We start from the raw sequence: 24903 nt of genomic DNA on the forward strand, positions 1-24903 counted from the left end.
TTTCAATCGGACACTTTGTGTATTGTTGCCATTTTAGTCTAATTTAAGGATTCTATAATTCTCACATGTGTTTGTTTTTTTTTTTTAAATTTTCTGGTAAATTTGACTTATATTCCAACAATATCGAAAATATCATTTCATTGTCCGTATTCCACGATAAATCCTTCCCCAAAATTGCACTTATAATGTCTCGTTTCAATGTTATTCTGTTATTTGCCGTTATTTGCTTGGTAAACAAGCAGGGTTAGACCTAACAATAGCAGCAAATCTGTAACATGTGACAATCATGCACCCACGTAGCACCTTTCCTTCACATATCACTGTCTTTCACCCATATATCACTTTTCCACCTGAAGCTTCCCGAGTATGGATTGACTGTGACAGACCAGTGCCGGCATCTTGATACAACTTGACTGATTTCTGTATTTTAATGCCATGTAGTGAGCATGACCTCCTTTTTAAATGACTGGAATATTAACAAGTAAACACGACCTACAGAGCGCTGTGTGTTTTATCCTGTTTTTTTTTCCCCTCCATATAAATTTAAAGCAGCAGTTAAGTTGACAGACGTCACAAACGAGCGCGCATGCAAACAAAGCAGGCTTTTGAACATGGCGACGTCCTCACCTAACAGCATAAAAAGAAGCTGCTTTTTTAAATATAATTGACTCATTGTAAACTTGCACGAATGAGTCAAACTTGCACGCTCTGATCACTATTCTGTTCTGTTTGCTTTTGTGTTCATGTATGCACCACACATTGAAGCCACACTAAATAGTAGAACATGTAGCAACTTGTCTTTATTGAACACCAGCATTTTTTTTTTTAAATGTAGGGATTTAGCATATATATAGTCAAAATCCTACAAGAAAAGTAATTTAAATATTTATATATATCTTTACAAATGTTCATGAGCGAGTCGAAGAGATTTTGTCGTGTCGGCTAAACCTGTGTTTTTGAGGAGTGTACAAAGATAGACATGCACAGGAAATGCTGAGTCACTGTTACAAAATGGCTGATTTCGGACCCTTTGGACTCTTTACATCCCCCCCTAAAAAAAACAACCAAAAGGACACAGTCATACATGTCACACACTTTCGCAATTCAATGTATTCTCACGAGAATTTAGTCAGAAATGTACGAACAGTTATGCACTAAATGGCTGAATTAGTCTCTTTATAGATGCCAGGTGTGTGATCTAGAAAAGCAAATAACCGCCAGGATCACTAATTAGCGCCTGGTTAAAAACATTGGCGTTAACTGCTGTGGCTGTAGGCAACCTCTGGATGTAGTATTAAAAAAAAAAAAAAATCACAAGGTGCCTGTAGTTTTATTTACCTCTGCATGCGCTTTAAAATGTTGGTTGTGCTACCAAAATTCATGTGCAATACCCTTGCCGTGCTGTTGTTTACAACAAACTCATCAGCGGCAAATGATTTGCCACGGAAGTGAATTACCAAATAGTACAAAACCCTACTAAATTCTCATGAGAACAGGCTTGCATCACTCACACACTTGAAACAGTCTACTTTTATCTGCCCTTCACATGGTAAAATTCAAAAGTATGCCTGCTAAGTGCTTTTACAGGTTTATGGGGCGGGGGCGTTGCAAGACGGCTCATTTGTGCATTCCGAAAGAGTTTGGAATAGCTTTTGCCTGTTCTTCACTGGGTTAGCTGAGAAATGCATTAGACAAAGGAAAGGAATGTGAAACATCATGATTTTATATAAAGTCTTCCACCATAGTATCGATGTGTGTTGTTGTATTTCTATCCTTGAAGGGGGGGGGGATGCTTGCATCAGCTTCTTTCACCCTGTCAGGTGAATAGAGGAAGTTTCTACCTCGCCAACCGGGCGCCATGTATGTTTTTGTGTAACGTGCAGTTGCCACTCCTGTCCTGAAAACACTCATGTTCCATGTTTTCACCTTAAATCAAGAATCAATAAATAAAGAAATAAAAATAAATATATCATGAGCCACACACACACACACACACATTTTCTCTCCCACTTGCGCACACATACAGTACACACACGCAGCTCCAAGGCACGGGGGGGGGGGGGACCAAGTGGATTGGGCTACTCAGTCTTTTCAGTTTTGCCGTCTTTGCTCTGGGGCTCAGCTGCTTTGCGGAGCTGCGACTTTTCCGAGCTGCTGTTGATCTGTTGATCGTTTGGTCCGCTCGTTTTCCCGCTTGAGTTTTTGTCCAGGTAGTTGAGCATCTCGCTCAGGACTGTCTGGAAAGTGCTGAGAGCTGCACAAACCGCCGGCGTACCGAACCCGTGAGTGATGAGACTGTTGGGAAGAAAAGAACATGTTGTCGGGATACTAGATTTTGGCTTGTCAGATGACAAATCCTTTAAAATGTTCTACGCTAAACTTGGGATACAGTATATTCATTGATTGGCCATCCAATCAGCCAATGGCAACATTTGTTTTAATCAGGCTTGTCCAGCCTTTTTCCACCAAGAACAACCCGACATCCAGGCCACAAAAAAAGAGCTGCAGGCATTAAATGTAGTTAATTGAATAAACAGCAGCATCATCCACATCCAAAGCAAGTACTATCTGCCTGAAATACACATATATAGTATTAATTGTATTTTGAGGATTTTAGAACTTTGTAGACATTTTCCTGCATGCTTTGAATGGGGAAAAAGTAGGGCCTTCTGGTTTCAAACTAAATTTCGGCAGTCCAAATTGAATGCTGACATAAAGGATTGCATTAGCTTATGTTAAGATAACTGTGGGATGAAAAGTGGCATTTTCAATGAGACATTTTTTGCCACGAGGACCAAATGTGTCTGTTTTTGTGTAGTGCTGCCATTTTAGTAGAGCACAACAAATAGTTAAAGAAATGGCTCTAAAATATAAATCTTATTTGTCCCTAAACAAAAACTAATGGATTAAATATCACGAAAAACATCTAAGAATTTCACCTATAATTTTAGTAGTATCTAAAAGTATTCATTATACTTTAGGGATGTTAACCCTGTATAGACATTTTGCTGCATGCTTTGAGTGGGAAAGAGTTGGCGCCATCTGGTGGACAAATATAACATTTTGGAAGTGAATGCCAGTCGACCAAATTGACTGGCTTAAAACTCATACAATGACAATTATAATAAATAAAATTAGTTTTTATGTCTGAATAGTTTGGGACATATTGCCAAAGATCAAGTAAACAGTAAAAAGTAAGAAGGCTCTCAGTGTACTTTTCATTGGATATCCTACTTTTGGGAAGACACTCTTGACTCTAAAAACACGTACATTGATCAAGTGTTTGTGTCGCTACTTGTGAGTATTGGAACCAAATTTTCAGTCAAATACAGCAGCTTTTAATGGGAATACTTCTATTGAGGCATACAGGTGTCAGTACACGTCCCTTACTTCTCCCTTTAGGGAGTTTGATAAATCTTTCTCCAGGGAGTGACATCATACATGTGACCTTTCTGCTAATAGGCGTCTGTTCCTCCCTCCTCTTCCTCCCTCATGTGGGCCAAATAACAAATTGCACAGCCGCCACTTTTGCAAATGGCAGATAGCTCAGCAGAGACCAGCCATATTACTCTCTGTGATGCTTCATTGAAATTCTGCACCAAACTCCACTGAAACGGAGACTTTTTGTTATTTGTGGTTTGTTTTGTACCTGAAGTGTGTGAGGTGTCTCTGGATGTCCAAGTCCAGGATGGGTGTAGGTCTGGAGGATCCCAGAGGAGAACGATCTTGGCTCAATAAGTCTTGGAACTCCTTACAGATTTGCCTGTCAGAAATTAAAAGACGACTTACAGAAAGGTTCAGGGTCTGCAAAATGCTGCTGCTTTATTATTGGTACAATCATCCCTCGCTACATCACGGTTCGAACATCACTCCCTCACTCTATTGTTTTATAATAATTAATAATGATCAGTGTTTGTGGTAGAATACAGCCTATTATTAGTCAAAACATATGCATATATAAGCAAATGACATCTGTGAAGGCAGCTAGCTACTATAGAGTTGCTGAGTGTTTAGCAGTGTGGAGAGTGCCAGTGACTGGCGTGTGTTACGGCTGACAGCAGCTCCTGTGTGAAGGTTCACTGCGCCATAGCAGTAGTATTCGACTACACTGGCCACGAGATGTCAGGAACGTTACATTGATGACACAATAGTAGGGGTGTCACGAGACACTCAGTTCACGGGACGAGACGATAGATGAAATTGGGTCTTCGAGAACAAAACAAAATTTTAGCATTAAGAAAAGTACAATGGTACAAAAGTACAGATCCGATAAGTGAAATAGGATTACATTTTAATAAATTGAATGTTTTTGTAGAACGCTGTAGACATGAAACAACACCCTTATAGTCACCATTACACTTGCATTGCTCAATATAGCAGACATAATATTAAAATATAAGACATCTTAGACATAAATAAGACACTGACAGCGCACTTCCTGGTGGCTGTTGTCTCATCAGTGTCAGGTTGCTGACACCTAGAGACACCTAAAATGCTATTGACTGCCACTGTTTGTCGTTACGGAGAGACTCACGATGCACTTCAATCGCTTTATTAACAAGCAGAGAACACATGCAGTGAACATTCACACAGGAGCCCCTGTCGGCCACCCTTTACACTGCCAGCCGGCTGCTAGCACTCCGCTAACAGTCAACTCTAGCCAACTGACGGCACACACGTCACTTCTCAGGTCCCGCTTCTTAAAGGCGCACACAAAAAGTCACTGATACACTTCATATCGTCTTTTGAATGCCTTATATTTCTATTTTTGTTTGTTTAGCCATTTTTATGCTTGAAAATGCTGAATTTAGGACATGAATACGAATGATTTGCTTAAATATGCATATTTTTATTTGACTAATAATAGACCATATTAACACAGAAAACAGCTAACATTTATTAAATAATTAATTCCTGAAAAGCAGCTATAGTGAGGGCGCCATGTTCGAACTGCGATGTTGCGAGGAAGGACTGTATGGAGTGGTTAACTTCTGTTAAAGCTTCTGTTACATTTTTTTAATAATGACCCGGTATATTATTTCCATCCACCCATTTTCTATACCGCTTGCCCTCACTCGGGTCGCAGGTTGGTATATTATTTCTTATTGGAAAATCGTTTCAAATCGGAGCAAATCAGCGAAATGTGTTCAACTTTCGCGTTTCCACTGTATGTCTACCCAACAACAGCAAGGCTTCTTCAAGCATACACCAAAGACGGGAGTTTGGGAAGGAAGGAAAGAATAAGAAGGGCTGATGATTTTGAATCGCACCTACAGTATGATAAATAGTTTTTTCTTAGTATTATTTTTGACCCCATAGCTGTTATGGACCAACATAAAAACTGCCACGTCTTACTTTCAGTGCCTGAAAGGGAGAAGTTTGAGGAAAAAGTGTTTGTATAAGTGAATGTGTGTGTCTTCTTACTTTGTAGCCAGAACCATTTTCTTTCGTGCGTTGTTTTCTTTTGACTCATTGTGCTGCCGGGCCAAATGTTCGCCCACTGCCTTGCTGGGAAACTCTGTCTCACAGGTGTAGCCAAAGTCCCTTGCCAGGTGGAGCGCTTCTCCTGCACATAAACATCACAGACTGATGAGAGGGATGCAAAAAAGGGGGGGGGGGGGGGGGGGGGGGGGGGGGATAAAAAGTGCATTCTCAAACGAAAACATGAAAAGTGGCTCACCCTCCACGAGGGAGGTTAGCAGCGTGACATTGGCAGCTTTCCTCCGTCCTGCCGGCAGGTTGAGGCCGAGACGGTCTAATTTCTCCCGAAGACACCGGCCGCCGTTCTTTGACTTGGCTCTGTGGAAGAGTCAGTAAATTTAATGCCACATATTTAAGACGGGATATTTGGATCCGATCTTTCTTGGGAATTGTTCCAAAATACAACTAGGTCCAGTACAGACAAAGAAATATAGCAGTAGATTGCCTTTATAATATGACAAGGCCATAATATTCAATGAAAGCCTGCATAAATTAAAACGTGTCACGTCGCGTAAAACTATCACGTCTTTAATCAAATGCATTTGCATATTTAATGTGCTTTCAGGTTGTAATTCCCCTTGAGTTTCTTTGATTCTGTTTGAACATTTATGTCTGGCTAAATGCATACTATTTTGGATTCATGTCATTTCTCATTTTCTCAACCATGTGGAAAATGTGACAATAAATTAAGAACAAAAATATGTCGAGGAGGCAAATGATCATCTTTGTAATCATGTACTATCAAACAAGAGCTGCCTTTTAAAAATAACACAGGTTTTGACTGACACTGTCGGAGAGGTATACATGTAACAATATGTTTTCACTGTAATATTTTGTTTACCTGATTTAACCACTCTTGTTTCCTCCTTCCTTGTCTCTCTACCCCATCAATAATACAGCAGCTACCACTCGGTTCCTCTGATCCTCGCGTGTTTTGGCTCTGACTCGCCAATAGTCTTTGTGAGCGGTACACTATCAGCGTAGGCTCTTTTATGTGAGCTCTACAAAGACGTGTGGAGCGCTTTTCAATGTTCATCGGCTAGATTAACATTTAGAAAAGTGCTTGCCATCAATTACTATGGCCTCTCCAACTCGATATATAAGCATAACAATAAGATGTCATAGTATATAACTAGTATACTATCAAAAACACCTCTGCATGATGGAATTCAATAACCATGCAAACTACAACAACAATAATAAACATTGCAGATTACTGTCTTTGGAAATACATATTTTATGAAGCTTTTCAATTGGCTGTCATAACATTACACCAGGGGTGTCCAAAGTACGGCCTGAGGGCCATTTGATGCCTGCAGCTGTTTTTTTAACAAGAAAACTTAAAATGGCAAAAATGGAAAACTCAGCGTTAGTTTTACAAGAATAATGTCAGAATACTATGAGGAAAAGTAACAATTTTAGTAGCATAAAAATGTTTTTTTTTAAGTCAGAATATTATGAGAAACAAACAAAACAACAGAGTTGGGGGGAGGAAGCAAAGACTAAAGTTCATTCTAATAATACGCTTTTTCACCTTCATCACAAAGCATGTGGCCCTCGCTGGAAAACGTTTGGACACCCCCACATTACACGATTGCAAGTGAGTGTCTAGAGCCCCAAAAAGTAATATCTCTGTCACTTTTGTGTAGTTTTGTTGTACAAACCTGCGCAGTATTCCACCCAGCAGCGAGGCATTGAGGCACTCCGGCGGTGACAGTCTTCTCTTCACCTCTGCGATGGTGACTTTGTACTTGGAGGTGGAGCTGAGCAGTGACAGTCGACCTGGTACCGAGCAGAACAGATCTGTCGGGTTCACCACACAAGTTCCCCCTGACACACAGAAACACGACACGCGCAATCTGTTATAGAACACAAATACCACAACAACTCGTTTGGAAGTAAACAATGTGACAGAAGAAGTTATTTAGTCGTATTGCTCCATAAAAACAATGCTTTACAAGTAAGTGACAATCACAAATGTGCTTATTTGCTACATGACACCAAACTTTTATTTGTTATGGCACCAGTTACTTTTAATGAAACACCGATGCATATTTATTACTATATGCATTACTACTGTTATTGTTCATAATAATGATAATGAGAGTAAAAAGATGATTCTAAGAGCCTTACTATGATTTCTGTAAATGACGATAATGATGCTGATAACAAAAATTAAGGAAAACAAAGTTGATTACAAGACAACTTAAAACTGTGGATTCACAAACTAATAAATCCATCCGATATTACCCCTTTTATTTGTTTAGGCTCGTTTTTTAAATCTTTAATACATGAGGATAATATGACTAAATAATCTAGATTCACAGTAATGTCCTAATGCATCACTTTTTATTGAACTGTTCATAATAAATGGTTAGTAAAAGCAACAGCGTGGATGTCATATAGGGATAAAATGCTTTAGTAAAGTTTTTTTTTTTTTTTTTACAATCAACTGCTCCTCCAATACTTTTTAACAGTTGCATTATTATAACTGAAGATATTTACATGTTCATTTGCTAAGAAGAAAGGCCTTGCACTCACAAAGATGGAACTGATTAATACCGTCTGTTCTTTTTGCGCCACGCTATCCATAATATAAGTATTATATGTAGATTTCCTTATACTTTGTGCTTGCTTTCGTCGTTTTGCTTCACCCTAATATTTGTATGTAGGAGTTGTCGTCTTTAATCCAAAGAAAGTCAAACAAAACCCTTCTTTTATCACCTTCCACCCACCCAAGTTGACTCCATCGTGCTCGTAAAAGCGTGAATAAATCGTTGTGGCGAAGGCTCTTTCACATTATTAGCTGCATCTGAATGAGTCATCCTGTTGGAAAATGTATTGACTGCTCTATAGCTGCAGAAGGCCTCTTATTAATCTACTTTCACTCAAACGTGCCAAGCAGCAAGGTTGCTGTGTGATGTACTGTGGGCTATATTCTATTATTCATCTGCCTCATTATCAAACCTAACAGCAGGGTGTGTCGCTTTGTTATTAGGCCATGCTGGATGTGATGGGAATGGAGGAAAAGATGCCATTTAGGCCGAACAGAACAATGCTGCAGGCAAGGATGCACACGCCAGTCTTTTTTTGTGGGGGGGGCAAGCCACATTTGGCCACCAAGTAAAGCTCTTTCTAACCTACATTTTAGCTCTCACAATCTATTATTCACAATCAGCTTGTGTTACTTTTCTTGCAATGGGAACTGAGTTGAAAATCTCCATTGACACCATTTCAGCACCTGGATAGCGACAGACTATCGGTGCGCATGCGCTTGTCCGGTTTGGCTAATATGTGACCTGTCTGTCAGATTCACGCGCTCTGACAGGGGGCGCGCGCTCACATTCACGTCCTATTAATTCCCCAAAAAATGTTTTGATACAAAGTAGTTTGTATTTTATGTTGCCAAGGGCAATCGAGACGAGCTATTGCTGCTCGTGCAGCGAGTGGAGCGTGCGGGCCCAGAGGCGATAACGGTATTTAAGCAACGGAGAGTAGCCTCGGGCTGCGGCGCGAGCGGCGGGCGGGATCACACGCAGAATCAAGCGCCCCTCTTTTTTTTTTATAACCAGTTTGCCACGAAAATTAAAGAAAAAGCCAAATGTCATTTTCCTCCTCGCTTAACAACAATGTTTATAGCTTCTTACAATCCCGTAAAGACGCCTTGACAGCAAGGCAAAGGGAGCACGTGGTGACGTCAGAAACCGGAAGTGGGACTGCTGATTAAAAACACAGACGACTCCTTAAGTAGCAAGCGCGTCACAATCTTCGCTGATTTTCTTTTGAGAGCGGGGGAAAAAGGTTTTTTTTTGTGAATATTCATGCCGCAGTCAGAAAGAACAACATTAATATGATCTCGGCTGAATCCGGGGCCCCGCTCCTCATTAGCATATCAAAGCGTGCGCCGGAGGCTAGAGAAGCTATCGATACAGGAGAGCGAGCTAAAGCAAAGATGATTGCTTGTGATGGATGCAGAGGCTCAGCTCAGGGCCAAATACTGCGCACCATTAACCCAATGTGATAGCGAAGGGATCCCCGCGTCAATCCGAGAGAAAAGCCCCAACACCTATAGGTCTGGTGAAAAATACAACTGAGACACACAGCCTTCATCTCTGTACATTTCCCAACGTAACACACATTCTGCAGCTTTTTGCTGAGGCTAGGACTTGCAAACAAATCCAAACTACCATCTGTGTCCACCAAGAAGACATTCTGCATAATTTTAACAAAATGCACTTTTCTGTCAACGGGAAATTATTTTAAACTCATTATATCATCCATATAATCTTACAGCGCAATGTAACTTAAACTTAAAGGACAAACTGAAGACGGGTACAGCACAATATAAGGAAAGAAAAAAATAATGTCATAATGCTCAATTTTTGATTGACAAACAGAACAACTCATTCACCAAAAAAACATTTGATTCCAATTATAATTAATTGCCGTTTTATTGTCTTGTGTTTGTAAAGTGAACAAAATATTTTTTAAATATATTTTTTAAATAACTTTTTTCTGAGATAAACACTGGGAATTGGTATTTATTTGCGTCCGCACATGTGTGTATATATATATTTTTACTTACTTGTTTTGAATCCCATTTGTGCAGGTGTGCCTAATAATGTGGCTGATTAATAGTATTCTATTAAATTCACGAAGAATTATATGATGCAATATATATTTTATTCATTCAAGGACATAGATATATACTGTATATATTATTACAATATTTTAATACATATATAAACATACAGTGGGGGAAAAAATGAAAATATTAGGAGGGGATAGACTAGAGTTTGGACGGGACCCCATAGGGATGGAGTCATGTGAAAAGTTGTGCGTGTGTGTGTGTGTATGTATATATATATATATATATATATATATATATATATATATATATATATATATATATATATATATATATATATATATATGGTCATCCTATTTGTTTGACTGTATGGAGGATAGTATGTACTGTATGTTATATTTAAAATACTGGATCAAACATTTACTATTACCGTTTTCAGTTAGACAAAAAACTGTGTGTGTGTGATAGGCAGAAATATGTTGAATCAGTTGACTTGATTTCAGACCGGAAATAGGAAGCAGTGTGTCTCCACTCAGTTACAAGCCACAGTGTGTAACATGCTGGCAGCAGACACTGAGTGGGGTCTTCCGGTGTGAGTGTCTTGTCTGGCTGCTTTCTTGTTTTGTGTCAAGACGTGATATGTTCACGGCCTGGGGTACAATAATAACAACAACAACAACAACACAATACAACACAACCGAGCACGTTTAGAAGTGGAAGTGGGCCTTACCTCTCCGGATGACGCCCCCTTGGCCGTTGAGCATGAGCCCACACTGAGCTTCCACGGAGCCCTGTGGAGACACGCACTGGTGAACACAAATGGGATGCTCCAATCACATTATGCCCATGTTGTTTGAGAATGTACTGCAATGTGCATGAATGGTGAAGCAACTCATGCATTTGAGCCATATAACAAGCCTGTTTCAAAAATAATGAAGGAATATTTTCCCAGCAGTTCCCAACCATTTTTATACACTCACTTTACCCTCTAAAGCTTTTAATGAAGTAACCACCATATATCACAGTCAATATCGTCTTATATATTTAGTATTATATATTGAGTGATTGCCTTTTAGCTCTTCCACAAGGAATCAAATATGGTAACTTACAGTCAAAATGGACACCAAAATCCAATTAGTGACCAAAGGTATTGATAATAATGTAAATGTTATACAGTAGAGTAATATACCAACCATATGACACGAATATATCAATCAGCAATAGAGGATTTTTTTTTTTTTGGGCAAAAACACCACAAAAATACCAAGCATCTTCTAAAAGGTTAATTATTTTTTATCAACTATATGATACAGGATTTTAGATGTCTGTTTTTTTAAGTTTATTTCAAAAGCTATAGATAAATACAATATTTTATGTAAAGTGCAGGGTAAAATTGGTGCTAAATAAAAAAAAAAAAGCAATTAAATCAATTAAGAAACTCTTATATTACACTCCAACCTGTTGGAGACTGTTTCACAAACAGTATGTGCATGTGTGAGCGCCACCATCTTGGTCCACATCAGCACTATCAACAATGTCATCAAGAAAGGAGAACACACACTTTTTATTCAGAAAACACATAATCCAACGTGCGAGCCCCGAGGCCTGGCCCAAACACAAAGCCCCCCACATTAGAATAAAATGGGGGGAAAGGAGCGTGTTGCTTCTCCATAAACCCCAGCTCCTGTTCACTCTTCTTTTATTCCATCGCGAAGCTAAAGTGATTATAAAATCAATATACAAAACGCAGAAGTCTTGCATGAATTAGCTTAGTGGCGGGGGAAAGGTGTGGCAGATGCTTTTGTTCTCCATGAAAATCTCTTTAAGGCGCTCAAAGATAAGAGTGGGCTCCACGGAACCATAGGCGCATCTGTTCCGTCCACGCCTTGTGCAAGCTCAGGTTCACGGATCCTTTGCTTTCTTTATGTTTGCACAAGAAAGGACCAAACCATCCAAGAAAAAAAAAAAAAAGGCTTGATAAAATGGTTTTCTACTTAAGAAATCAAATATATATTTCTTCAAATGATCATTATTACAGAAATAACCGCATTATTTTTCCAAGAATTGCTGCAAAATTAATTTCACATTTGTGTAAATAACACGAATTAAATATATAAATGATAAGTAAATATGTCAGTTAATATAAATCAATTAGATTAAGAAATGTAAAAAAAATGCCTCTTTTCTTCCACACGTAAGACATATAATTTAAATAATAAATCCTCCCAGAAAAATTGTTCAGGATAGTGGACAATTAAAATAAATGCACACGCGTTGAAATTATTAGGAAACTGTGCCCAGACAAAGTGGGGCAGGCAGCAGTAGCTCCTAACTTGATAAACACACTTAACACACACACTTATTTGTCAGTGTGTTTAACCGGGATCTTGTTTAAATCAGCTGCATAAGTAACAAAGTTGATTGACGTTAAGCCCGTAATTGGATAAACTACGGTGCTTTATGGTGCTCCAGCAGGGTATTGTGTCCTGAACCCCAATCCGTTAATCCGACCCTTTACGGGAGAATAGAGAAACTCGCCGCTTTTCTTTGCCTCAACAGACAGCCGGACACACACGCATCTTGCCCATTTCTTTACATCCAAAAGAATTATGTAAAAATCTGGGTCACGTGTGCGCGCGGAAAGATAAAGGGCGGATTTCAGGAGGATTGTATAGACTGCCAGTCAATTAACCTTTAGAAAAGATGCCTTGCTTTCAGAGGACTTGACATTTACTTGTTGTACGGTCACGTTCGTCCCCCCCCCCCCCCCCCCCCCCCCCCCCCCCCCCCCCCCGCCCTGGCAACCAAATGATCTCAAGATGTTATGCAGCATTATTCCCTTTTCTCCATAGACCTCCTCACTATGGCTCCACTCAACCTACACAACATGCAAGGCCCAACACACAGTCAGCAGACAGGCTGACATCTGGTGCCCTTTTTCGCTCTCATATTTTGGAATTATGGCTGCAATGGTGGAGTGTGTGTGTGCGTGTGCGTGTGTCAATAGTAGGCCAGTGGGGCAGGGATGCTGGGGTGGTCATAATACAAGACAGCATATAGACTATACTGAACTACTGTGCACTACACTTGACTACGATACAAAACTGCTGCTAAATTGACTACCAGACTGTCGACTGCACTACACTTGGCTATGCAATACTTGACAAGACTCTTCCAAACTACACAATACTTCGATGTCAATGTTAACAATGCTTGGCTACTAGACAGACACTTCAATGATATCCTACAGCCTACTCAATGTGACTCTTTGACTATAGACCAGACTACTTGACAACACAAAACTTGTCAGTGTTAATAAAACTTGACCATACTATAATAGCGTACACTGTGATATCCTATGTTAAACTAGACTATACGATACAGACAAGTCTACATTGTGCTTTTGCTGTTCTACTCCACAAGACACTACGCATGACCGGATTTGACTATAAATATAGACTACAACTGCTATGCTGGACTCGACTGCTTTTATTAGACTGTAGACTGCACTTGACTATACAATACTCTAACTTAGTTTAAACTAGACTGCATTTAACTATACTCTTCCTTACTACATTGGACTAAATTGCATTTGACTATACTTGACTATTTTCTTTGAATAATAATAAATACAGTATAACGTTATTTGACCGCAGACTGGACTTAACTACACTATACTCAACTAGTGTGTTTAACTATACTATAATTATTATATTCGATAAGAATTTGACCATATATACTTGACTATACTATAGATTTCCTTTATAAATAAAAATGAATGCAACTCTACCATACTTGACAGTACATTGCTAGATCATACTGGACTTGACTATGCTGCGATTAAGCTATAAACTGCATTTAACTATACTATGCTATATTATTGTACTATACTGCATTTGACTGTAGGTTTCCTTTGCTACAGGCCACACAAATGCCTGACGATACAATAACCATCACAACACTAGACAGCACTACACTGGATTCAGTTGCATTTGAGTAGGCCTTAGGACTGACTATATTTACTTTACTCCACAATACTCTTAGACTTGACTTGGCACTATTGCATTAGTACTATAGTACTATACTACTCTGTATTTTTGCCAAAAGTATGCTGCAACTGTACTATACTGTACTACTGTAAATTAGACCATGATTAAATATTTGACCAAAAGTGCTTTGCTGTACTCTATTATACAATACCTTACTATACTAGCCTAGCAGTGATTAGCAGTGAATGTAGCTGTGATTGAGATTCTTGGGGGGGGGAACAAATTGATGAAGGCCACCAGTACCTGTAGGTCATCTGCGGCAGAGGGGAGGCCCAGGCCGGCTGCCGGCAGCAGTCTCTGGTCCGGATGGTGCATCCCGACGCCGTAGGCCTGGGAGCCGTGTGACGTCATTAGCGACAAGTCGTGGCGCCGGTACGCATCGAGGCAGCCCAGCTCTCGCCGCTGCTGCTCGTCCAGGCACGACGACTTGAGCGCCGAGCGAGCGTTGTGCAGATTAATGAAGTCTGCAGGCTCTCCGTGATGGATCTGCTGGTAGTACTGGCCCGAGTGGAGCGAGTTGAGCCCGTAGGCCTCCGGGGCCACTGCCGGATGGGAGTGCTGGAACTCATAGTGAAAAGACTGGTGGTGTAGGGGCGTGTACTGGTGGTTGGCCGAGAAATAAGGAGACGCGAACTCCGTGCCCGCCGGCGCCGGGTAGGTGAGCGGGGAGGAGGAGGAGTAGGCGACCGAGGAGTTGGCCACGGACTCCAGGCAACCGAGCTGCATGAGCCGGTAGCTGTTTGATCCGTCGTGACGTATCTGCGGGATAAGAAAGAAGAAGAGGGCTGTGGGAACCGTGTCATTTAACATCAGCCGCTGTCTCCTCACACTAGCTGGAAAAAACACACCTCGAAAAAACACAACTCTCAAAGCCTTTTTCCCCTCTCCCCACCATCACTTTTAACCACCTGAAGGAGATGTCATTTCCACACGCCCGGGAGGGAAACGAAGCAGCCATCATTTTTTTTGCAATGTCTCACTCTCTTGGCAGCGTTTTAAATGCCAATTGTTATATATACGAGATATTATTATTGAACACTTGCTGCTGCTCCTGCTTGTTTGTGTAAATCACATACTAATACAATCATCACCCTTGCATCCCCCACCCTTTTTAATGCAATAAATGAAAATAAAACAACCACCCTGAAAGAACAACTAATTTATTTTAAAATTCTGCACATAATAAAATTCTAATGCATGCATTCTAAGGCAAATAAATGAGCTTTTTACCTCTGCGTCGTGGACAAGTCCCGGAAAGGTCGCTGACATTGTGCTTTCTCCCCAGAAAAATAACCAGTTTTCACCCCCCTCTCCTCTACGATGGTGGTAAAAATGCGTTAAAATCCCCCGAAAATGTGCGACAAATAGAAAAAGCTCCCCCTCGTGTGCTGTCTGTCGGCGTAAGGGCAGCAACGCTGGTGCAAGGCGAGCGTCTCCCCTCTGCACGGACGGGGCTGGCTCACGGATTTTGTACTTGCAGGGTATTTCTCGGCTGATGTCGTAGGTCCCTTGGTAATATAGAAGTTTTGAAAATTAAGCATCAGCACTGAGGAATGGGAGGACAATAGAAGGAGCGGAGCATCCCAAGAGACAAGGAATAAATATTGTATCTTCGCCTTGATAAGGAACCAACATGCTGCTTTCAACATTTTCACACACTTTTTGTGGACATTTTGCTTTTTCACCACGTTTGCGTATACGGGTCCTCTCCATCTCGCTTTCATCGTGTTGTTGTATTTTTTTTTATTTCCTTCTAACACATACCTGTTTTTTCTTTTACAAACGGATTTTCAACAAAAAATGTAAGTTTACCTTGGAATATTATAACAGAAATTAAAAGCGAATTTCGATGATTTCTGCAAAGCAACCAATTTAAGTAATTACATATGGGGATGGCTTTATGCTGGTTTTATGCACGCTTATATGTATATTTTTAATTGCTTTAAGGTCCATTTGTGTGCAGATTTCCAAACAAAATGACTGTATATTGCACACATTTCTTATTTGTTCGATTTCGAATGATTTTCCCCCCTAATGGCTCTAATAGTTTTCATGATATATTTGAAGTATAACCACGATTTAGCAGTTTTTGTTTATACTAGCTATTGTTTGGACAAAACCTTTCGATTATTTATTTTTATGCAATAATAAATAATGTAATTCGTTCCGTTAATGTCAAATTGTTCTTTATATTGTTTTATATTTATTTCTCTTATCTCAACGGTTGTTCTTTTTTCCCCCCCTAATTATTACTGACTGCTTATTGTGGCATTTTCCCCCCATCAGTCTCTATCCTTAGCGCCAACCCTCGGGGTGGTCGTGCTGTGCTTTCACGGAGATGCTACTGTAAAGGCAGACACCAGATTATTATTATTATTATTATTATTATTATTATTATTATTATTATTATTATTACTATTTTTACTATTTGCATTCGTTTCTATGCCTTTTGCCTTGTAACTGAACGTTTTAATAATGATAGAAATCACTTGAATAAAGAGCCATTTTTGGTGCACAGTTTGATCTCTAGAAAGACCACCTATAGCTACATAGTCGTTGCCTTTGGGCAGCCTGGGAAGAAACAGCAATGCATATGGTGAAAGCAAGAAGCTACATCTCATGGTCACAGCCTGGAGAGCCGCAAAATGCAACTGTAGGAGGAGGAGGAGGAGGAGGAGGAGAAGGAGGCGATGGGAGGGAAGGAAGATGCACTAACTGTCACATTCTTTGCCCATCAAAACAAATAGAGAGAGACCATAGTGTACTAGAGATAAGCCCCAATCAGTCTTGTTTAGTGTTGTTTTTATTGCCAGTCAGCTGTAAGCAAGGCCAGTCTTCATGTGATATTATTAAACGTGCAGACATGAGTGCTGACGCCCAGACGCCACCACTGACTCTGCACTTTAATTAAGCAACTATTTAACCCTCCCCATCTGTTCCCGCATGCATGCGCCTAACTCTGCCCTCTTTGGCGTAACAACAACAACAACAACAATAATAATAATCATAATCATAATCATAATAATAATAATATTAATAACGCACAACAGAAAACGCTGTTTAAAATAAAACCATATTTATAATATCTTCTGTGCACGGTGTCTCTATGATATTTCCCGTTACGTCACTGACCCGTCCCCTTGCACGTAACACACAATGAATGCCCCCTTTCAAAAGTTGCCATTTAAAATATTTTAATGAACCGTTCTATTTTTTTCTTGACGAAGCCCGAATACGATACACCAACCCTGTAGTGAAACCCTAACAAGAAGAAGAAGCTGAAGGCGTGTCGTTGGCTGATGCAATGGATGAATGAATGAAGGCAAAGAGACCAGCAAAGACGTTACTCTTAAGATGGTTTCATTACGGTATTTTGATTTTTCTCAGACTCCAAATGAGCCAAATCCGTTTAAATATATAAAAAAAACAACCAAAAAAGTGCAATCTGTTGCAGCAGCATGCAACGTTTAGGATATGCAGCGCAGTAATCAATGCACCAGTTGCACCGTATAGGCTGTCCTATAAACCAAACTCCAAACTGGCAGCATATACCAGGGGCGACTGGGAGTGCTGCATGCACCAGATGCGCACTGATCTCCGGACAGGAGCCAGTCCATCTGCCGCCTGACGAGGCATGGGGAAAGGCCCGAAACACAGTCGAGCCCAGAGGCGAGAATTTTGATCAGCCCATTGCTTTTCCTGCAGGGAGATGGCGGGTTTGTTGATATATATTTTTAGAGCAAGTGTCAGAAAACAATAGGAGTGTTTATGTGTGATTTGAGGCAATCGCACACACTAATAAGGTGATTTAGATCATTTCATGGAGACAGCACTTTTGACAAGTATCAGTGTAGACTGGATGTACTCAGTGCACATTTAAAGAGTCACCTTTTATCCTAACCATTATGATCAGAATGGAGTAATAAGGCAATATTATACAATAAATTCAACTCTTTAGGCCACAGAGGGCTCAAGAAGTACAGAAAATATGAAGGATGATGGGACCACCTTTGCTAAAACAATAAAACGCAGGCCAAGATGTAAGTAGTTTAATATGGTTCAAGAAAAAAAACAGCCTACATCATGTTGGAGTTGACAAAGCAAATAGTTACTAGCACTGTAGTCAGGGAATATCTTACGGGTCTATGTCATTTTATTTTTAGAATTTACCCTGGGCCAATAAAAAGTGGTTTGTGGACCACAAATGGCCACTGGGCCAAGTTTGGATAGCCATATTTTTAAAATACAAAAAACTCTTAAAAGTAGAGACTATCTCGACAATAATAAAGTTGACATGCGTGTTGTTGGTGTCTAGGTGCATTTACGGACGCCAGAGAATGCATTCAGAGTGTGTTTTCGTTACTACACCTGAGTTAAGTGGCACAAACCCAAGGACCTCCATCCATCCATCCATTTTCTACACCGCTTCTTCCCAAGGACCTCTTATTTGACTAATTTAACACCATGCTAACAGTGACTCCATGCACTGCATGCTGACATGCACCACCTTCAGCAACTCCTTAACCACGAATGGACCATAGAATTTGAGCAACAATCTTTACACTTTGTGTGTACAGTATGTATTGCCTATCATCGATTGCCTGCTTGCTTCACATCATGTAATACACCCATGCTATCACTTTGTTTATAGGTACACCTGCACAAATGGCATGCAAAGCAAAGGTTGTATTTTAAAATGCATTTCTAAGGATCCTTGATTGACACTAGAGGTCTTCTTTTAGCAAAATGGTTATTGTTGTGGTTCCACAACTTAATATTGTGGTTGCTTTATTGCTGCAAACCTTAATAATGCCTTGGTGCATTATTTACCTTTCAGACTATACCTTTACTGTCATTTTATTAGGTACACCTTGCACAAATGACATGGTAAGTGCATTGTCAAATTTTGGGGGGCTTATTTTAAAGATAATACGCCCAGTTTTGATTGACACTATGTCAGAAGTGTTCATCCAACAATGTTTTGTCATTGCGGCTGTAGAATTGAACTACATACTGGGAGTACAGTCTATTATTGTGGGTCTATGCAACATAACCACAATAATACACATTTTGCCAAATGAATCCATCAAAAAAATAATTTGGCAAAGACATTTTTTAATGCAAGCTTGCATTTTAAGTAATAAAGTCAATTTGTTCGCACTTTATTGCGTTCAAATTCACAGTTTAAGACATGCAGGGCTCTGTGTCCATAGCCACTGCCTGTGCGCATGCGCCGGCTTTGTTTTGGAGTCTGTTTTAATCACACACCGACCTCATATGGACGTGGGCGTCCGTTATGGCAGTCCTGCAGAGTTGTATGCATGCAGACTCCAGCCTATTCCTGCCCACATAACGACTGGCGTAATAAAAGCATGCGTGAGCATAAACAAACGGCCCACAGGATGTTTGTCCTCCAAAAAAAAAAGTAATTAAGAAGGGGGAAAAGTGGTGTCTGACCTAGATAAGGATGCGCCACCGACTGGAAGCACAGGTTAATATGCTAATATGGATCTGCTAATTGTAGGGATTTACTTGTCAGTTTGCAGAAGGAGGAGGAAAGGGGGAGGGGGTTGTTTAAGCCTTCCAAGATTTGCTGCAAATTAATTTCTGACCATGCATGCGTGCAGTGTGTGAGGTGAGGAGGCAGGAAACAGGTGGTCGCTGTTAAATGGACAAGTCAACAGATTGACCAATAGAGAAGCAGAGAGACAATCTTTAGTGACACTTTTTACTCCTCATTTATTTAGATGTATTATCTGGGATTGACATCAAAACGAATAGAAAAGTGAAACAGCATGATAATATGAATTTTTGCAGCGTCAGCATGGCTACTTCAGGGTCCATAGGGGGACAAAAACGTTTATATACACTCATTCAGCAATATGGGCGTATCATTGCTGGTTTGTGTTGCCAATTAGTGCGTTTAATTGTTGTTCTTTGTGTGTGTAATTAGTCCTGAAGTCAATTGAGAGGTTGATTGAGGACAGACACGTGTAGTAGGACAGCCTAAGGACAATCTGCCACCAACGGACAGCCTGCACCCATCCACTCATCAACATATTGCACAAACATAATCCTTGGCCTTGAAAATGGTGGTAATAATAATAGTAATAATAATCATGTGACATAGCGGATCGTGTCCTCGTTTTGTGTAAAAAAACAAACAAAAACAATCTCCCACCTTTTCTCCATTTAAACGCAACCAAGCCATCCAATCAGTGATTAACAATATTTTTAATAGAAGTCCACAGCCATCAGGCAGCAAGCGATGCTATAAAATTGATCTTAAAACTTAACTTCAGCAGCTGTTGGCGCAGTCAGTGGGCCTGCATGGTGCGTGTTTGTGCGTGGATCGATGCTCATTAACTTCTCTTTTCAAGAGTTCTCTCAAGTGCTGCCTGAAGATCACACGGAAGCTAAAAGTCTCCCCAATATTTCCCATCCACTTTTATTTGGAAGTGCACAGGGTGGAGGCAAGCTTTTCCTCCTCAAATGTGATTCTTTTTGCCATGAAAAGCACGACTTCTAACTGCACGCTCGCGCAATATGTGCAACTCATGCCTCAGACTGAGAGCTGTTCCTAATATATTGTCTCTCTATAAGCATGACTGTTTTTTTCCTGTTAAAAGCATGGATTCTAACTGCACACTCGCAATTTAACATTCAACAATATGTTTATTATAGTGGTTTGCAGACTGAGCTGCGTCTACAATATTGACCCAAAATATTAGAAACTCTCAGCATGATGCAGTGTGGTTCTACACCACTGCATCTGCTCTATGAAAACCTCTCAAACTGAGAATTTTCTTTGGACGGGCCGCTCTTGTACCTAATATTATAGCAGTATGGGGGAACATGATGATGTTTACTTCCCCTTATTGATTCATGGAGAGTAGTTGCATTAAGATGGAATAACTGGGAGCATATGGGGATGCTTTATGTTGTCTTAACGGCAACTGCGAAGGTCGTTTGGTCACTTCATGTTGTCTCTTGTACTGTTACTTGTACATATTTGTCCATATACTGTACTTTAAACGCATTAATATGAAAGAAAAACAATATCCAGATGGTAAGGCATGAATATGAGATAAAAAGTCGAAATTATGAGGGGAAAAAAAGTCATAATTATGAGAAAGTCATAATAATGAGATAAAAAGATGAAATTAGCAGATAAAATGTCATCATTATGAGCTAAAAAGATGAAATTAGGAGATAAAATGTCATCATTATGAGATAAAGTCATAATTATGAGCTAAAACATCAACATTCTGAGATAGAAAAATGAAATTAGGAGATCAAATGTCATAATTATGAGATAAAGTCACAATTATGAGCTAAAAAGTTTAAATTATGAGATAAAAATGTGAAATTAGGAGATAAAATAACATCATTATGAGAAAGTCATAATTATGAGATAAAAAGTCAAAATTCCGAGATAAAAAAAATCATAATTATGAAATAAAAAGTCCAAATTATGAGATACAAATTGCGCATGTACGGCCTTCTTCACATGAGCCTTTGTCACACGGCACTAGACACATGAGTAATTTGTATCTCTGACCTTTTATCTCATAATTATGACTTTCTTATCTCATAATTTAGATTTGAGCTCATGATTTCGATTTTTTTTAATCTCATAAAAACTTACTATTCTTTTCTTTCAGTGGCAGAAATGGGCTTCCATACATTACAGCCATTTGTGAGTTGTCATAACATATCTTGTACTTGCGTGCACTTGCTGTTTATGTCCCAGCCAGCAGAGTGCGCCATTTTGGCAGGGCAGCCTGGGGAGAAATTAACCTGCTCTCTCAAAGACACAGAAGACACACACACACACACACACACACACACACACACACACACACACACACACACACACGCAGATATACACATTGTCTTACATCCAATGCAGGCAGGTTGAATGGCTTTGATCGTGTAATTCCTGTGTAATCGCTGTAATCTTTTAACTCCAACCTGTTTGCATGTATGTTGTGTGAGTGTGCAAGTGATAATTAGCTTTGTGTAGGTTGTGTTACCAAGTAAGAAGCTAAAATAAAAGCTCTAAGTGTAAGGAGAGGTTGCCACTTTGTTGGCTGAAGCTTTTAAATCCATGCAAATGTGTAGGATCACCGATGGATGATACAGTGCTTTGTCACTGGGGTTCTAAAGTTCTATAGCCTTGACACTTGGCTTGTACTCCTATTGACCACATTTGTACCTTTTCCTGAAATAGAAAGGGTACAATGTTACCTTGGAGTTCAGTAATTAGCACCATGAGGTAGTGTACAATATTGTTGACTGCCTCCTGAGTGTTTCTCAACTGGTTTGGCTGCAGGACCCCCCATCACTGCTCACTCACAAATTGCGGAAATGTTTGGCAAATGAATGGCACGGACAAGAATGCAAGGTGCGTTCATGGACATCGGGTCGTTACATTTTTATTTTTTCCCCCAGGCAAAGACCCACCACCCACTGGAAACGGCCCCGCGACCCACTTTCGGGTCACGACCCACCCATTGAGAATCACAGATTTAGCCCCTATTTCGGTCCTTCTACAGTACACCAGGGGTGTCCAAACGTATCCTATCAAGGGCTGGAAACAGAAAAATTGAAGGATACGGGGGGGATACTTACGATATTCTTCACCTTTTCACTTAATTACATGCTAAAAAGAATATACACGCTAAACAGTTGAATAGCAATGAAGAAAATTCAGCCTACATCCCAGCTTTGAGTTACAGGTGACAAAAGACAAGCTAAAATGTGTACATAATTTTATGTTCAAAAAATGCCACGGGCCTTGCGGACCAAAAATGGCCCTCGGGCTGGATTTTGGACACGGAGATTCTTCTTGTAAAGATTCTTGACTTTGCAAAAAGAGTGAAACCTCTAAATTCAAATGCCGTAGGGTCATACAATTACAAAACAAAAGTTAGCCAAAAAACTACTTGTGATATCTCGCAAGATCTCAGTGTACCCCACTAGAGCAGATCAAATGGGCATTTTGTGGTTTCTTGCAGCATTTCTTCCAAACGAAGCACGGGTTTCAACATGAGGTGTTTGCTTTAATGAAGAACATGCAAAGGAAGAAGAGGAATATACAGCAGCAATGATGTGAAAGAAGCAGACTCACATTAATGCAGAAAGACTGCAGTGGTGTCCAAGTACTTTTGTCCAGTAGTGTGCTGTGGTGTTTGGTTAGTTTAGCAACTTGGTCTGTTGAAGGAACACACTCAGTTGTGAGAACTATAATCCAGAGTTGTTTGGGCTGTTAAAATTTTAAACTTGCAGAACCTACGGCCTTTTAAAAATGTCAGTATAAGATGTTGTATTATGTATTACTGTCAGAAACGTCTTATTCAAATACCTCAAGCCACTGAAAGGAAAATGTCAGCCAAACCATTCTCCCGACAAAGCTACTTTTACTTGCTTAACTTTGTGTTTTGCCTATTGAAAGTACTTCACATTTGAACCGATATCCGTAGCAGAATTACTACCGCAACAACACATCATCAGTAGGGTAAAACTAACCTGTCTCATCCCAGCTCACGATCAGTGACTGATGCCTGGTACCTGGGATTCGGTACCAGTACTCAACAGTATTGATTTTTGTTACTTTTGCATGTGTTTATGTGGTAACAAATGCTTGTTTACAAATTGATTTTTTTTTTTTAAATCTCTTGACATATGAGCTGTAACAAATATATCAAAACAACATCCAACACTAAATGGAGAGTGCCGTTTTGGTACACAAACACGGTACCTTTTGATTTTATGTTAATCGGTGCTCGGTAGTATGGACAAAATTTGGTCAGTGACTATAAAATAATTTTTCTTAGGAGAAATACCATCTTATTTTCAGCTCCATGCGGTATTCTTGTTAATGTGTCGTCCTGTTCTGATAACGCTGCTGCTATAGCAGCATACATGCGGCATACAGTAGGCTTGTACCTTCTCACAAGTGTTGACTTATTTATAAACTTTGGGAAAACAGATCATGAGAGTGTGACCCTTTACGTTCATTATAGTCACACCCAGAGCTCCAATGATAGCCTTTGGGTTGCGTGTGACTTTAAACTGTATTAGATGCAGCGGTGCTTGTTAAAGTGGGCTCTGAGGACTCCTAGGAGGCCCTTAAGTGCCCTCTGTGGGTCTATTTAGCTCACTAGAGTTTAATTAAATAGGTGCTGGGCCACATCATTAAATGCTGTCGCACAATGTAGTGTATTTGTATGCTGTTTCATGCATATTCTGCTGGAACAGCTTTTATTTGTGTGGGACACGAGGCCTAAACCAGTCATGTGCGGCTGGGGGAGACAGGTGATTTGTCTTTTGACCTATGGTATCAATGTATTTTCTGATTCCAATAATTTTTAACATTTCCTGAAGTAAAAATCACTGGATTTGCACATGTGATGAGGTTGTAGTGAGCCTCTCCTCTCCTAAGTGTGCGAGCTCAGCCTACCGTCTGACCGCACTGCCGTCAGTGCGCTGAGTTGGATAGAGATTGTCATACGCTGGGGCACTGCAGTACTTCCCGTTGGTTGCTGCCGTCCTACAGAGAGTATAAGCCAGCGCCACCTTTTTTTTTGTGTAACTTTATTGAAATAAACAAGCAGTAGCTTCAGCTAGAGTCAGCAACAAGTCAATGCATTAAAGATATGTTTATGCTCTGCTGAACAAATGAATGAATTAGACTGCCAAGATGGAGTTTTATATACTCAAGCTCAACAGAAGGTGATCAGGCTTTTACAACAAAGTAACAGAGCTTTTCCTGGAGAAGGA

General features: G+C 40.0%; 1 protein-coding gene and 1 long non-coding RNA gene across 6 annotated transcripts in view; one reads left to right on the plus strand and one right to left on the minus strand.

Moving 5' to 3' along the window:
• LOC129172378 (uncharacterized) overlaps positions 1-24903 on the plus strand; it is a 129414-nt gene that overhangs the window by 49373 nt on the left and 55138 nt on the right. The window lies entirely within an intron of this gene.
• On the minus strand, positions 778-15621 carry tfap2d (transcription factor AP-2 delta (activating enhancer binding protein 2 delta)). Its single transcript, XM_054762028.1, has 8 exons — positions 15349-15621; positions 14362-14877; positions 10800-10860; positions 7146-7311; positions 5681-5799; positions 5425-5566; positions 3650-3763; positions 778-2295 (listed from the first exon to the last, which is right to left on the minus strand). Exons 1-8 carry the CDS (start codon positions 15385-15387, stop codon positions 2079-2081), a joined length of 1374 nt encoding a protein of 457 aa, XP_054618003.1. The 5' UTR covers positions 15388-15621; the 3' UTR covers positions 778-2078.

The sequence above is a fragment of the Dunckerocampus dactyliophorus genome, chromosome 19, assembly GCF_027744805.1.
Source record: "Dunckerocampus dactyliophorus isolate RoL2022-P2 chromosome 19, RoL_Ddac_1.1, whole genome shotgun sequence".
Taxonomy (NCBI): Eukaryota; Metazoa; Chordata; class Actinopteri; order Syngnathiformes; family Syngnathidae; genus Dunckerocampus; species Dunckerocampus dactyliophorus.